At 50.5% G+C, this 14,504-nt stretch overlaps 1 protein-coding gene across 2 annotated transcripts in view; it reads right to left on the reverse strand.

Moving 5' to 3' along the window:
- Window positions 1-14,504, reverse strand: part of OIT3 (oncoprotein induced transcript 3) — a 48,877-nt gene that overhangs the window by 24,924 nt on the left and 9,449 nt on the right. For both annotated transcript variants that reach the window (XM_077350419.1, XM_077350420.1), the window contains exon 3: window positions 8,634-8,744. In XM_077350419.1, coding sequence (XP_077206534.1) covers window positions 8,634-8,744 — 111 coding nt within the window. The remainder of the gene's footprint in view (window positions 1-8,633; window positions 8,745-14,504) is intronic.

A 14,504-nucleotide genomic window follows, 5' to 3' on the forward strand; every position in this document is an offset into this window, starting at 1 on the left:
TCTCCCAGAATCTTATTTTTTTATTTATACAGTCACAGACCAGGATATAAAAATTAGACATAGTAAAACGTTAAGATTTTAAAAGATGTTGTGGCGTGTGTGTAGAGAATCATAGAATCATAGAGTTGAAAGGAACCTCTGGGGTCATCTAGTCCAACTCCCTGCACAATGCATGAACTCATAACTACCTGCACACCCACAGTTACCCCAATTTCATGCCTCCAGCCTGGCCTGGAGGAAAATCACCTACCCACAGCCACAGTTAGAAATTCCCTGGGTATACAAGGAAGGGCCACAAGAGACAAACACTGGCACATCCTTTCCTGCCCACTCACTCATGATCTGTCTAAATTCATGAAATCAACATTTCTGTGGGTTGACTATCTAGCCTCTGCTTAAAAACTATCAAAGAAGGAGAACCCACCACCTCCCGAGGAAGCCTGTTCCACTGAGGAACCGCTCTGTCAGGATCTTCTTCTGGATGTTTAATCAAAAATTCTTTTGAATTAATTTCAACCCATTGTTTCTGGTCTGAACCTCTGGGGTTACAGAAGACAACTCTGCTCCATCTTCTATATGACAGCCCTTCAAGTATTTGAAGATGGTTATCTTATCTCCTCTTAGTCGTCTTCTTTCCAGGCTAAACAAACCAAGCTCCCTTAACCTTTTCTAATACGACTTGGTCTTCAAACACCTCACCTTGTAGCCCTCATCTGGATGTGTTCCAGTTTTTCTATATCTTTATTTGGTTGTGGTGCCCAAAACTGAACACAGTACTCTAAGTGAGGTCTAACCAAAGTTGAGTAAAATGATCACCTTGCGTGATCTGGACACTATACTTCTTTTATTAAAGCCTAAAATCCCATTTGCCTTTTTACCTACCGAGTCACACTGCTGACTCATGTTCAGTGTATAGTCTACTAAGACCCCCCGGATCCTTTTTACACTTACTACTGCTGAGACAAGTCTCACCCATCCTATAGTGATGCATTTGATTTTTCCTACCTAAATGCAGAACTTTACATTTTTCACTATTAAGATTCATTTTATTCATTTTTGCCCAGTTTTCTAGCCTGTAAAGATCATTCTGTATCCTGATTCTATCTTCTGGTGTGTCTGCCACCCCTCCCAATTTAGTATCACCTACAAATTTAATAAGCACCCCCTCTATTCTTTCATCCAAATCCAAATTCAAATAATTTATGAACATGTTGAACAACACGGGGCCCAGGACAGATCCCTGAGGCACTCCACTTGTCACTCCTCTCCAAGAAGATGGTGAACCTTTGTGTGCGATCTTGTCAACAACTTCTCGATCCACATAACAGTAATAGGACCCATCTTGCCAATAACAATATCACAGGGAATAAAATTAGTCATTGAAAAAAAATGTTAAAGGTATTTGGTTTCCTTCTGGTAGGCTTGAATCGCGTAGACACAAAATTTTGCTATCTGCAGAGAGACTTGAGGCTTGTCACCCATGATAAGCTCTCTGGTCCAATCTGCTTCCAAAAGGGGGCAGATAAATTTGTTATGAACTATGGCATACAGGGGGCAATGAAAGAAGATGTGTTCCGTAGATTCCACCTCCATTAGTGGACAGGTGTAGCATGCCTGAGATAGCAGCCCTAATATCTTATGCACCCACCCACACCAACTTTCTTAATATTTGGTGCTCATCTAAGGTCCAAATCAGGTATGCTTTGCTATAAGTTGAGCTTGGGGGGGGGGGGGTGGAGAATCAGAGGGGGTCAGGAAAATGCCCCAAGGTCTCCCTCTGTGCCTCCATCCCCATCCAAACTGGTGCCCAGCAGGCTTGGAAACTGCTTTCCTAGCAGCCGCCTGTCTGTCTGTGAAAGAAACAGAATCAGGTTGCAGATGTAAAGCCTGACTCAACATGTGGCAAAACAGGTTGTCTAGTCTGGGACCTAAGCTCATATAATCAATCAACATTAGTTTGAATTTGTGCTTTTTCCTTCCAGGTATTCTCTAAAATCTGGCTAGTTCTGCTGTTTTTAACATAAGCCACTAACAGGTTTTAAGAATGGGCTGGAGAGGATGAAAATTAGATTCAGGAAAAAAGCCATCATCCAGAGGTACCTTCTATATGGGGGGGCAGGACAACAGTCCCCTCCCCAGCTACACACACTGCTGCTGGAATAGTAGTACATAGACCGGGAACAGACAGGAATACACTTGGACAGAATCAAAGAGAGCCAAAAGAGACCACAAAGGGCCATCCAGTCCAGCCTCAGACCTACTCATGGACTTAAAAACCACACACTCCTGACAGGGGCTCATCCAATCTCCTCCTAAAAACTTCCAATGAAAGAGATTCCAGCATCTTCCGAGGCATCATATTCCATCTACAAACAGAAAATGCTTTTTAATATTTAAGAGGAACCTCTTTTCCCGTAATGTGAGCCCATTGCTCCTAGTCCTTGGCTCTAAAGCTGCAGTAAACAAGTTGGCCCCCTCTTCAACATGTCTACCTTTTATATAGTTGAACACAGCTATCAAATCACTCCTTGCCCTCCTCTTCTCCAGGTTACACATAACCAGCTCTCTCAACCTTTCCTCATAAGGCACGGAAGTTGCCTTATCCTGAATTAGACCATGGATCCATCTAGATCAGTATTGTCCACTCAGACTGGCTATCGCTCTCCAAGGTTTCAAGCAGGGGTCTTTCACATCACCTACTGCCTGGTCCTTTCATCTGAAAATGGGGGGGAGGGGGCTTGAACTTGTAACCTCCTGTATGCAAAGCAGGAGGTTCCTCCATCGAGCCACAGCTGCTGCCATTCCTGAGCCACTCACTGTTGTGTATGTGACTCAGCAGAAGGCTGAGCTTGGGGTCTGGAACAGGATCCAAGCTGCCCCGTTGAACAGCCAATGAGTTTAAACTAATCAGGCGCGGCTGAGCCAATCAAGGGTCAGCCTAGGGCGTGTCCACCTCTGCCCTGTGTATATATTCAGGGGCTTGACCAGGCAAGCCCCAGTCAACGTGGTTGATTCCATCTGAAATCACTTCTTAAATAAAAAGAGCTGTTCTGCACGACTGCGTCTCGCTTGTTCCTGTTCGAACTCACTATTTTACACTGGCGACGAAGGTGGGATTCTAAGGAAACGAAGCTGCTCCTGCACGCATCTGGACAGAGCCCGCCAACCTCGGGGACCCTCTGCCAGCTAACAAGCGTGAGTCCAGCAGCACCCGACCGGCATCACGAGCCACTGGAGTGGAGCCCAGCCGTCTGAAGGGGGGAACCAGCTGCCAGCTGAATCGCTCAAGCCGGGCCGACAAGCACCGAGATCGCACGCCGCAGCATGGCTACCTTGGGCCAGATCGAGCAGTTTGACTCCAGCCGCCCGAGCCAATGGAGAAGCTATGAGAAGCGCTTCCGCCACTTCCTCACGGCCAACGAGATCACCGGGGCCGCAAGAAGACGGGCGGTCTTCTTGAGCACGTGCGGGGCCGCCACGTTCGACCTGGCGCAGGACCTCTTTGCGCCCGACGATGTGGACGCTGCGGACCTGGACGAGATCCTCCGCCGCCTCCAAGAACACTACGATCCACAGCCAGGGGAGATCGCGTGCCGGTATGTTTTCTACCAGCGTGGACAGCGAGAAGGCGAGTCCATTGCAGAATTCACCGCCGCACTCCGCAACCTCGCCCGTGACTGCCAATTCTCCAATCTGGAAGAGGCACTCCGGGATCGTTTTGTGTGCGGCCTCAGGGACGAGGCCACCCAGCGCCGGCTTTTCGGAAAGAAGGGGCTGACCTTCAAAGAGGCGCTGGAAGACGCGGCCAACGCGGAGGCCGCCAACCGCAGCGCCAGGACCGTCCGCGGACACGAGGCGTCGAGGCACCCACCGGTGGAGAAGCCAACGACGGCCGTCCACCACGAGGACCTGGGCGGAGACCTCGCGGAAGAGGAGGCCGAGGTGGACCACAACGTGGCCCGACCGCACCGCCGTCCAGCAACCTCGACGGGGCCCTGCGCTGGCTGTGCAGGCCCGCATGTACGCAGCATGTGCCGATTCCGCGACGCGACTTGCCGGGTCTGCGGAAAGAAAGGGCACATCGCCCGGGCATGCCGCTCAGAGCCGGATTCCGCGTCCCACCCCGTGGCCGGCGAAAATGCCTACCGCCAACCGAGGGCGGCCCAAGGCAACAGAGGTCAGCGTGAGGTGACCAGCCGCCAGCGTCGCCTGGAGACAAACAGCACCCGGACCGTCATCCTAAACTCCACGAGGAACGGACCCAAGGAGAAGATACGGCTGAGGGTAAGCATAGAGGGGGCCCCTTGCACCATGGAACTGGACACAGGGTCGTCGCTCTCTATAATTTCAAACGCGACCCTCAAGCGACTTTGCCCGCACGGGGGACCCCCTCTCCGCCCCTTGCCCTACATAGTCAAGGATTACATGGGAGGGCGAGTGCCGATCAAGGGGGTGGGGGATTTTCATGTTTGCTTCCGGGACTTTGCGGGAAAATTGCCCCTTGTAATAGTGGAAGGGGAGCGCACCAGCCTGTTGGGTTTAGACTGGGTCGAGCCGCTGGGAATCACGATCGGCGGTATTACTCAAATCCAGCGGCTCCAGACCACCGCGCTAGAGGACATCTGCGGGGAATTCCCAACAGTCTTTGACGCGTCGCTCGGTCGCTACACCGGGCCACCAATCTCGTTGGCCCTCGACCCCCAGGTGGCACCCATTCGCCTCAAGGCCCGGCGGGTCCCGTTCGCCCTGAAGCCCCGGATAGACGCGGAGCTGGACAAACTCCAGGCGCAAGACGTGCTCGAGCCGGTTCCGAACGCGCGTTGGGAGACCCCGATCGTGACGCCCATCAAGGCAAACGGGGACATACGAATCTGTGCGGACTACAAGTGCACGCTGAACAAGGCGTTGCAGCAGCACGCGTACCCAGTACCGGTGATCAGCCACCTCCTCGCGTCCCTAGCCGGGGGTAAGGTTTTCGCCAAACTTGACTTGGCCCAAGCGTATCAGCAGCTGCCCGTTGACACGGCAGCCGCGGAAGCGCAGACAATCGTCACTCACCGGGGGGCGTTTAGAGTTAAGCGTTTGCAATTCGGGGTCAGCGTGGCCCCCGGAATTTTCCAGAACCTAATGGAGGACCTTCTCAAGGGGATTCCGGGGGTGATCCCATATTTTGACGACGTCCTCCTGGCCGGGAGAACCGTCCCGGAACTCGCCAGCCGACTCCGGGAGGTCCTGCACCGATTCTCCGGGGCCGGGCTGAAGGTGAAGCGGGAGAAATGTCGTTTGGGCGTCCCCAAGGTGGAGTTCCTGGGTTTCCTTATCGACGCGGAAGGGGTCCACCCGACCGAAGACAAGGTGAAGGCCATCCAGAACGCGCCACCGCCGAAGACCAAACACGACCTCCAAGCCTTCCTGGGCCTCCTGAATTTCTATCATTCCTTCTTGCCCAACAAGGCCACCGTGGCAGAGCCTTTGCACAGGCTCCTCGACAAGAAAACTCCCTGGGTCTGGGGTCCCTCACAGAAGGCCGCGTTCGCCTCGGTCAAGCGACTTCTCACGTCCGACAGTGTACTGGCACACTTCGACGAGGCGCAGCCGGTCGTCTTGGCCTGTGACGCATCGCAACATGGCATCGGCGCCGTCCTAGGTCACCGCCTGCCCGACGGCCGCGAGGCCCCGGTGTCCTTCTACTCGCGGACCTTGTCATCGGCTGAGCGGAACTACGCACAGATCGACAAGGAGGCGCTCGCCATCGTCGCTGGAATTAAGAAATTCCACGACTACCTCTACGGCCGCCGGTTTACGATCGTCACGGATCACAAGCCCCTGCTCGGCCTCTTCACGACGGACCGCCAGACGCCCCAGATCCTGTCCCCGCGGATGCTGCGCTGGTCCATTTTTTTGCATGGATATGACTTCAGCCTCGTTCATCGGCCTGGCAAGTCCATCGGGCACGCCGACGCACTCAGCCGACTGCCGCTACCACAGGTCGACGCAGACCCGGCCCCTGCTGCTGAGGTGTTGCTGATCGACTCCCTGCCTCAGCAACCCCTGCGATCGGCGGACATCGCCGCGCACTCGGCCAAAGACCGCCTCATCGCCCGAGTGCTCAACTGGGTGTGGAGGGGATGGCCAGCGGGCAAACAGGACCCAGATTTTGCCCCTTTTACCGCCAGGCAAACGGAGCTATCGGCACACAAGGGGTGCTTGCTGTGGGGACACCGAGTGGTGGTGCCGCCCAAGCTACGCCAGCGGGTCATGGAGGCGCTGCACGATGGCCATCCTGGCATTGTGCATATGAAGGCACTGGCTCGCAGCTACGTTTGGTGGCCGGGGCTGGACAAGAACATCGAGTCCTGGATAAGCGGCTGTCGGACCTGCCAGGAGAACCGCCCAGAGGCGCCGCGAGCACCGCCGCGGACATGGGAGTCGGCCATGAAGCCTTGGTCCCGCCTGCACATCGACTTTGCAGGGCCATTCCAAGGGCACACATTCTTGGTCGTCGTGGACTCCTTCTCGAAATGGCTGGAGGTTGTTCCGGTCTCGGCCATGACGTCGGCCGTGGTCATCAGGAGCCTCCAACGCCTGTTCGCGACCCACGGGCTCCCCGACACGATAGTCTCCGACAACGGAGCCCAGTTCACGTCCACTGAATTCCGGGTGTACTTGGGGCAGCACCTGATCCGACAGGTGACCTCAGCACCATTCCATCCGTCAACTAACGGGCAGGCTGAACGGATGGTCCGGACAACCAAGGACGCGTTGTCAAAACTCCCCCAAGGAGATTGGCAGACGCGCCTCACGCAGTTCGTAGCCCGCCAGCACACCACGCCATCCTCGGCAACCGGGAAGAGCCCGGCGGAACTACTAATGGGACGGAGACTCCGAACCCTCCTGGATCGTCTACACCCCGACCATGACGAAACCCGGGAGAAGGGCCACGAGAATCCCTCCGCGCCACGCGCCTTTGCCCCAGACGATCCGGTTTACGTCCGGAACTACAGCGACGGGCCCAGTTGGATCCCTGCAACCGTCACACACGCGACGGGACCCGTGTCCTACGGGGTCCAGGGCGAGGACGGCCGGATCCTCCGGCGACACGTGGACCAGGTGCGCTGCCGGGACAACTCCGTGCATCGGGAAGGCGACACCGCCAACCCCGTCCCTGACGCTACCCCCGGCGGGAGACCACCACTCTGCAGTCCAGCGGCTGAGCCGAGGGCACCCAGCACGGAGCCCGCAATAGCCGACGCGGCGGCGGACCCTAGGAGCGCGGCAGTACGGACTGAGGTCAGTCAACCCGTGCCGTCTCCAGAGCCGCGCCGGTCGGGGCGGACCCGCGTGCCCCCCAGATACCTACAGGACTTTATTCACCACCTCCTGAGTGACTATCTAAGGGGGGAGGGGTGTTGTGTATGTGACTCAGCAGAAGGCTGAGCTTGGGGTCTGGAACAGGATCCAAGCTGCCCCGTTGAACAGCCAATGAGTTTAAACTAATCAGGCGCGGCTGAGCCAATCAAGGGTCAGCCTAGGGCGTGTCCACCTCTGCCCTGTGTATATATTCAGGGGCTTGACCAGGCAAGCCCCAGTCAACGTGGTTGATTCCATCTGAAATCACTTCTTAAATAAAAAGAGCTGTTCTGCACGACTGCGTCTCGCTTGTTCCTGTTCGAACTCACTATTTTACACTCACCACTGCACTCCCATCCCTATTTCTTCTTTTTTTCACCCATGGAAAAGGGCAGGTGCAACAGTGATTTTGCTGGGTCCCCCACAGCCTGGAATGCCCCTTCCTTCACACTTTTTATTTTCATAACAAGCTGTGCCAAATGTTACAACGGTGGCTTGGCAGGGAAAGGGGAACAGGTCCTTAAAGGGCTAAAAATGCTGGCTATGTGGGATTGTTTAGATCTATGCTCCACCCACCGCAACTCCACAGATTCCCCTAATTTAAACAGAAATAGTTTTTCCCAGAACAAGGGGGACAAGAAGCAGACAAGTCATGCATACATTGGTTATGAGTGACATCACTGGGAAGTTTGCCTTTGTTATGGGAATAAATCTTTGTTGGTATTAAATTTGCCATTGGACTCAAATTTTGTTCTGCTACTTCAGACCAACATAGCTACCCCCTACATTTACTATGAGAGCTTTCTGCTAACTAAGCAGCAGAAATCCCCACGTAGAAGCAGCCAGATAATTGTTTTTTAGACATTGGCAATTTATTTTTCCCCTCCTTTAACTGCAATAAAACATCTCTGATGCACAATTATCTCCACAGATCAATTTGGGCTGATGGGCCCTATGGAAAGATAAGATGGAGTTTGGAAACAGCTTTCTGAATTCTCTGAGAACCACGTTCTTTTCATCATTTCTGTTTTTCTAAAATCCTCTTCTTCCAAACCTTTCTGCCTTCTTTTCAAACCCTTATTATCTGTTTCATCTTTTATCTTCTCTAGCAAAGGGCAAGCACATCCGGGAAAGGCCTGCCTAACACTGTAAGAACAGTTAATGAGCAAGTGAAGAACCACATTTTGAAACAGCTGAGAGAAAAGGAGAGGAAGAGTCCCTAGTAAATTGCTTGTTCCTTTTCTTCCCCTTGGTATTTCCCATTCTTCTCATGTGGTCCTTACCCAGGCAGGTCTGCCCATCTGGTCCCAGCATTGTCCCTAAAGAGCAGACGCAGCCTCCAGGCTCCAAACATGAAGTGCCACAATCGATCCTGTCACAGATGTCATAAAAATCTGCAGAATGCAAAAATGGTTCGTTAAATGGTTTGTTAAAATTTATCTTATCAACAGCTTCTATATTCTCAGCCAGGGATTCCCAACTTTCTCGAGCCTGTGCATACCTTTGGAATTCCAACACTCCATGGTGGGCGCAGCAACAAAATGGCTGCTCCTGAAGGCAGAGCCAGCCACAAAATGGCTGCCGCAGCTTTCCTTCAGTCATGCAGTGTAGATCCTTGTGCCCTGATAGAAACTGTTGCCAAAGCGACATGTTTACAAATCTGCACGGTCAATCAAATATCCAGTGGCCAGTTAGAAGGCTTGCTGGCCAAAAGACCCACGTGGCCTTGTCCACTTTCTACAAACCCTTGGTGGTAGGATTACCAACTGCCAGGTAGTGGCTGGACATCTTCGGGATTACAACTGTTCTCCAGGAGACAGAGAGCCATCCGCATAGAGAAAACAATTGCTTTGGAGAGTGGGGTATATGGTGCTATACCCCATTGAAGTCCCTCCCTTTCTCAACCCCTGTTCTACTCAGGTTCCATCTCCCCAAATCTCCAGGGATTTCCCAACCTGAAGCTGATAACTCTACCTGGTGGGCACCAGGAAAGGTTCTGGAGGTCACCAAAGCAACAACAGGTACTGGGAGCCCCTCTTCTCAGTTAAGGAGCAATGTAGCAGGTATGGCAGCTGGCCTACATGTTAGGACTAGTCAGTGCTAAATTCCTGTATTCGTCTAGAGTCGCAGGTCCCCTCTGGCCACCAGCAGGGGATAAGGGGATCAGGTTACCAGATCCAGGTTGGAAACCCCTGGAGATTTTGGGTGTACCCTTGGATGGACAAGGACCTCAGTGGGGTATAATGTCATAAAGTCCACTCTCCAAAGTATCCATTTCTCCACGGGAAGTGTGTTCCTTCTCAAAACTATTTATCCTCTCTTTCTTAGTTGAGCTCCACTATTGCAATAATCCCTCCCAGAAGACAAAGTGGCTGGGGAGAAGCAAGTTTTAGAGGGAAAATGTGTGTGTGTGTGTGTGTGTGTGTGTAGGGAGGGCAAATGCAACCCCCTTTCCTTTGGCTTGCCCTTTGTTTTGCAGAACTTCAGAAGCTGTAATATTGATCACATCTTTGTTAGTAAATTACACTGAGATTAATACAATTAGAAGCGGAGGGTTAAGCTTCCGTTATTTAAGAGGACAGTCACAAGATTATTTACTGCACAGGCTGTGAACTAATTAAACAGTTTGGAGCTGAGTAATCATCTGTCTTTTAACAGATGAACTGATGGATGACATTTGCATTTAAGCCCCAGTGTGTTTGTTTGTACCCAGACTAAAGGGAGGGCTAGGCAATTAACAATTTAATAAAACAACAGTGCCACTCATTGGCTTGGGTCCCTCCTAGATTTCCATGGAGATTTTGATTCCCCCCCCCCCCCAGCTAGTGCTGATGGTCCCCCATCCCCCAGAAACAACATTTGGAAGGCAGTTGAGACTGCTGTACCAGGGCAGAAAACGGCCCCCTGGAAATTTAGACAGGAACCAATTAAAAGTTAGAAGAAATGTGTTTAATATCTTCTTTCACATGCATTATTAGTCAAAGATTCTAAGTAAGGAGAATTCAACTCTGCCAGAAACACTGGAGGGCTTGTACCAATCAGAATAGATGCTGAAGGACTCCATGGGGCCAACAGAAATCTATCTGTATATTGTAGCTACTGATGCAAGCTGTATTAAGTAGGGGGCGTGGTACATGCAGAAGGTCCCAGGCTCAATCCTTGACATCCATTTCAAAGGACCAAGCAGTCGGTGATGTGAAAGACCTCTGCCAGAGACCCTGGAGTACTGCAGTCAGTCAAACAACACTGCCTTTGTCAGACCACTGATCTACCTCAGAATAAGGCAGCTTCGTGTGTGTGTCTAAGCCACTTATCAAGGCTAGGGGGGAAATAGAATCACAGGAAGGGGAGAGTACCCTTCCCCTAGAGTGGAATTATGCAAGGGGACTGGACTCTGAATCTATGTAAGTAGCTTCATGTTTACCTGCTTTTGCTAAGATGGCAGCTTCAGGTTGGGAAATATCTGGAGATTTTGGGGGCAGAGTCTGAGAAGGGTAGCATTTGGGGAGAGATTTCAATAAAGTATAATGCCATAGAGTCCAAAGTGGCCATGTTCTCCAGGTGAACTGCTCTCTGTCACCTGGCGATTGGTTGTAACAGCAAGGGATTTTCAGCCACCACCTGGGGTTGAAAGCCAAAGAAAACTGACAGAAAGGCTACTGCATGTGTAACAGCTTATTCTTCTTTTATTGCAGTTGATGATATGTCATGCCAAAATGAGGACCAGTAAATACACATTTTCAGTCAAATTTTCTTCAGTGGCCTAACAAGGGTACAGAATATCATTACAATTTTCTTTTTTTAATTGCCAAAAAATTTTTAAGCTGTTGCAAACATTAAAGTTGTTGTAAACATTAAGGCATTCTCCATTATCACCACCTGGAAGCTGGCAACCCTAACTATTGCAGGGGCTAGTGCTGATAGCCCTAGGACCATCAAGCTTACAGTAATAATTTGTTGTTTTTAAAATCAAGGATGTTCAATCATCACCCAAGAGATTTCTCCTGTATTCACTGGGCTTCACTGCAAGGATTGGAAGGATCTAGCAGTTTGCCACTTCTACCAATAACAACCCAAGAAGTTTAATCACCCTCCCATTGAACATGTGGACCAATTCTGATATGACCATACTGCCATAATGGTATGTTGCAGAAATGTGGCATGGCTCTCGGCAATGGTCACTGAGGTCATTCCATAACAAATGTTGGCATTCACAGATCTATTTCATTGCCATTCATTTCTGTCTGGGGGTGATTTCTCAATACCAGGAGCAGATGAGATTCAGAATCTATACCTGCAAAAATTATCTCTCCTCCATGGCCATTAGATGCAGGCTCCTTGTACTGTGGTGCTACTTAAACTCTATTGATTCGGCGTACTAGCAGAGGCAAGCCCCTAATCTGTGCAACTGAAGGTTTGATAAGATTTTTTTTTAGCAAGGATGGAAAGAAATCAATACATTTCTCTTGCAAGGAAAGGAAAAGCATTTCCCAAGGTCAGGCATTTGTAAAGGAGACATACTCTTGCTGTCTGTTTTCTGCATAGTTCCTTCTACTATGCCCAATATCTATTTATTTGCATATATAAAATTCAGTTCCTCAGTGAGGCACATTCCACACATGTTAGATAATGCACTTTCAATGCAATTTATGGTGCAAAAGCCATTGTAAGTACATTATCCAACATGTACAGAAAGAGGATGACTGAAGATGAGGAAACAAGTTTACAGGCGTTTTTGACTTTTTCTCCTCTTTTGTATGATATTATGATTATTGCTGCACTTCTGTCCTGCCTGCCCTGAAAATAGATCAGGGCACTGCACTTGCCTCTCCACTCCCTCCAATTTTATCTGCACAACAACCCCGTGAAGTAGGTTAGGCTGAGAGAGCAACTGGGATGAGGATGCCCAGGCTGGGCAGGGATTAGGTCTTCCTGTCATTTGCTATCATCACTGCATTCTCCAAGTCTCCAGAACACTTCACCTTTCTCCAGAGCACTTTACCTTTTAAAGAGGTTTGCCATGCGGTCATGGTCCCAGCTTCATGGTGGGCTCTGGAGTTTCCTTTGAATTAAATTCCACACTACATAGATCAATTCTGCTGGAGGAAATGGTAGCCTTGGAGAAGTGGACTCAGTGGTATACAAAATGGAAGTCCTAGTTACAGAGAGTAGCTTCTTCTAAGGTAAACCCTAGAGCAGGGGTAGTCAACCTGTGGTCCTCCAGATGTCCATGGACTACAATTCCCATGAGCCCCTGCCAGCATTTGCTGGCAGGGGCTCATGGGAATTGTAGTCCATGGACGTCTGGAGGACCACAGGTTGACTACCCCTGCCCTAGAGTCTATGAGAAACTGATGGATGGGTACATGTAAAGGTAAGAGTGGTTTGAAGGATGGATGGAACTGGTGTTTGCTGACTTTCTCCTATGAGTCTTCAGGGGAGATTTTTCTCCTCAACAAAGAAAAAACCTTGATGAAGACTTAAAGAGGTCCGTTTAATTTTTAGCTAGAGTGGAACGTAATTCAATGATCTGGCTAGAGAAGGATCAAGGGGTTAGTATGCCATGCAGAACACACACACGCAGAAACATACAAGTGACGTAAGCTGGAAGAAAAGTGATACGAGGCATAAAACGTACTTTTAAAATTTGAATTCTGGTAGGAGAAGGTGACCACATTGGGAAGGGAGGAGTTGGAGGAGCTGAAATTGGGAAGTGCCCTTACAGCAGTGGTCCCCAACCCCCGGTCCGGGGACCGGTACCGGTCCGTAGATAAGTCGGTAACGGGCTGCGGCTCCTCCTTGTCCTCCTCCCCGGCTGCTGCCTTGGGGGCTTCTCTGCCACTCTGCTGCTGTCTCACCTTTGGTGTTCTCCAGCAGCTGCCATGGCTGGGGCTCCCCCTTGGTGTGGCACTGCACAGCTGCTGCTGGCAGCACCCCCCAGCGGGCGGTGGAAAGTCAGGGGCACCGGCGGGAAAGCAAATGGAGCAGGGGCTCAAATGGCGGTGACACCCCTTGGCAAAAGTCCCCCCCCCCCGGGCCTCAGTAAAATTGTCAAGCATTGACCGGTCCCTGGTGATAAAAAGGTTGGGGACCACTGCCTTACAGGATGCAATTCGCATATTGGCATATTCCCAGTAAACTCCCTTCCCTCCTCAAACTCTACCCTTCCTAGCCTCCCCCTCTCCTGAATGTCCCAGGCAAGAGCTGGCAGCTTTAGGTGTAGCTGCCCAGGAAACACAAAGCCAAAGCTTCCTTTGAGGGTACGGAGTTAACCACATGCTCCCCTGAATTCATAACTATATCCAAGAGATACGGTGTTATGTCAACACATAAATATGAAACCAGAATGCATAAGGCTATAAACAAATCACTAATTAACTTTTAAAATCAAGTGCTATAATAACCTTTCATATAGCGATATAATGAAACTGTCCCAGAGTGATACAATGCAATCTCATCAACTACAGCTTCATCAGCAGTCCATTAACACTCTTAAAGAGGAGGCATGAAGTTCCTGCTCAATCGCCAGGGCTGGCCTGGAGATATAATGTATCCTCAGTTAGCAACTCTGGTAGCAATCCCAAGAGTAGTATCTAGTAAACACAACATATGATCTAAATGTATATTTTCATAATGAATCCCCTGTTTCCTAATAAGTCTTCATCAAGTGCTTATATAGCGATATAGTCCCATAAATCTCAAAGACTTCTCCCATAGTAATGTTCAAGACAGTAGACGTGTGATGTAATGGTTAAGAGTGGCTGCTTCTAATCTGGTGAGCCCGGTTTGATTCCCCATTCCTCCACAAGCAGCCATCTGGGTGACCTTGGGCTAGTCACAGTCCTGATAATGCTGTTCTCACAGAGCAGTCCTGTCAGAGCTCTCTCAGACTCACCTACCTCACAGGGCATCTGTTGTGAGGAGAAGGAGGTAAGACGCTTTGAGACTCCCTTGGGCAATGAAATGCGGAGTATAAAAACCAACTCTTCTTTTTGTCTTTTCAGCCAATAATGGCTCAAGCAGCAATAATGGATGCCAAGTTTTGGATTCTTAAAAAGTTTAGGGTTGGGCGCTTCAGTGTCCGAAGTGGCCATTTGTGCCCAAAGCAGCCAGCGCTGTGGCGCAGGGGGGGAGGGGAGACACCGGCGCTTCCT

Source organism: Paroedura picta, chromosome 8, assembly GCF_049243985.1.
Source record: "Paroedura picta isolate Pp20150507F chromosome 8, Ppicta_v3.0, whole genome shotgun sequence".
In the NCBI taxonomy this organism is placed as follows: domain Eukaryota; kingdom Metazoa; phylum Chordata; class Lepidosauria; order Squamata; family Gekkonidae; genus Paroedura; species Paroedura picta.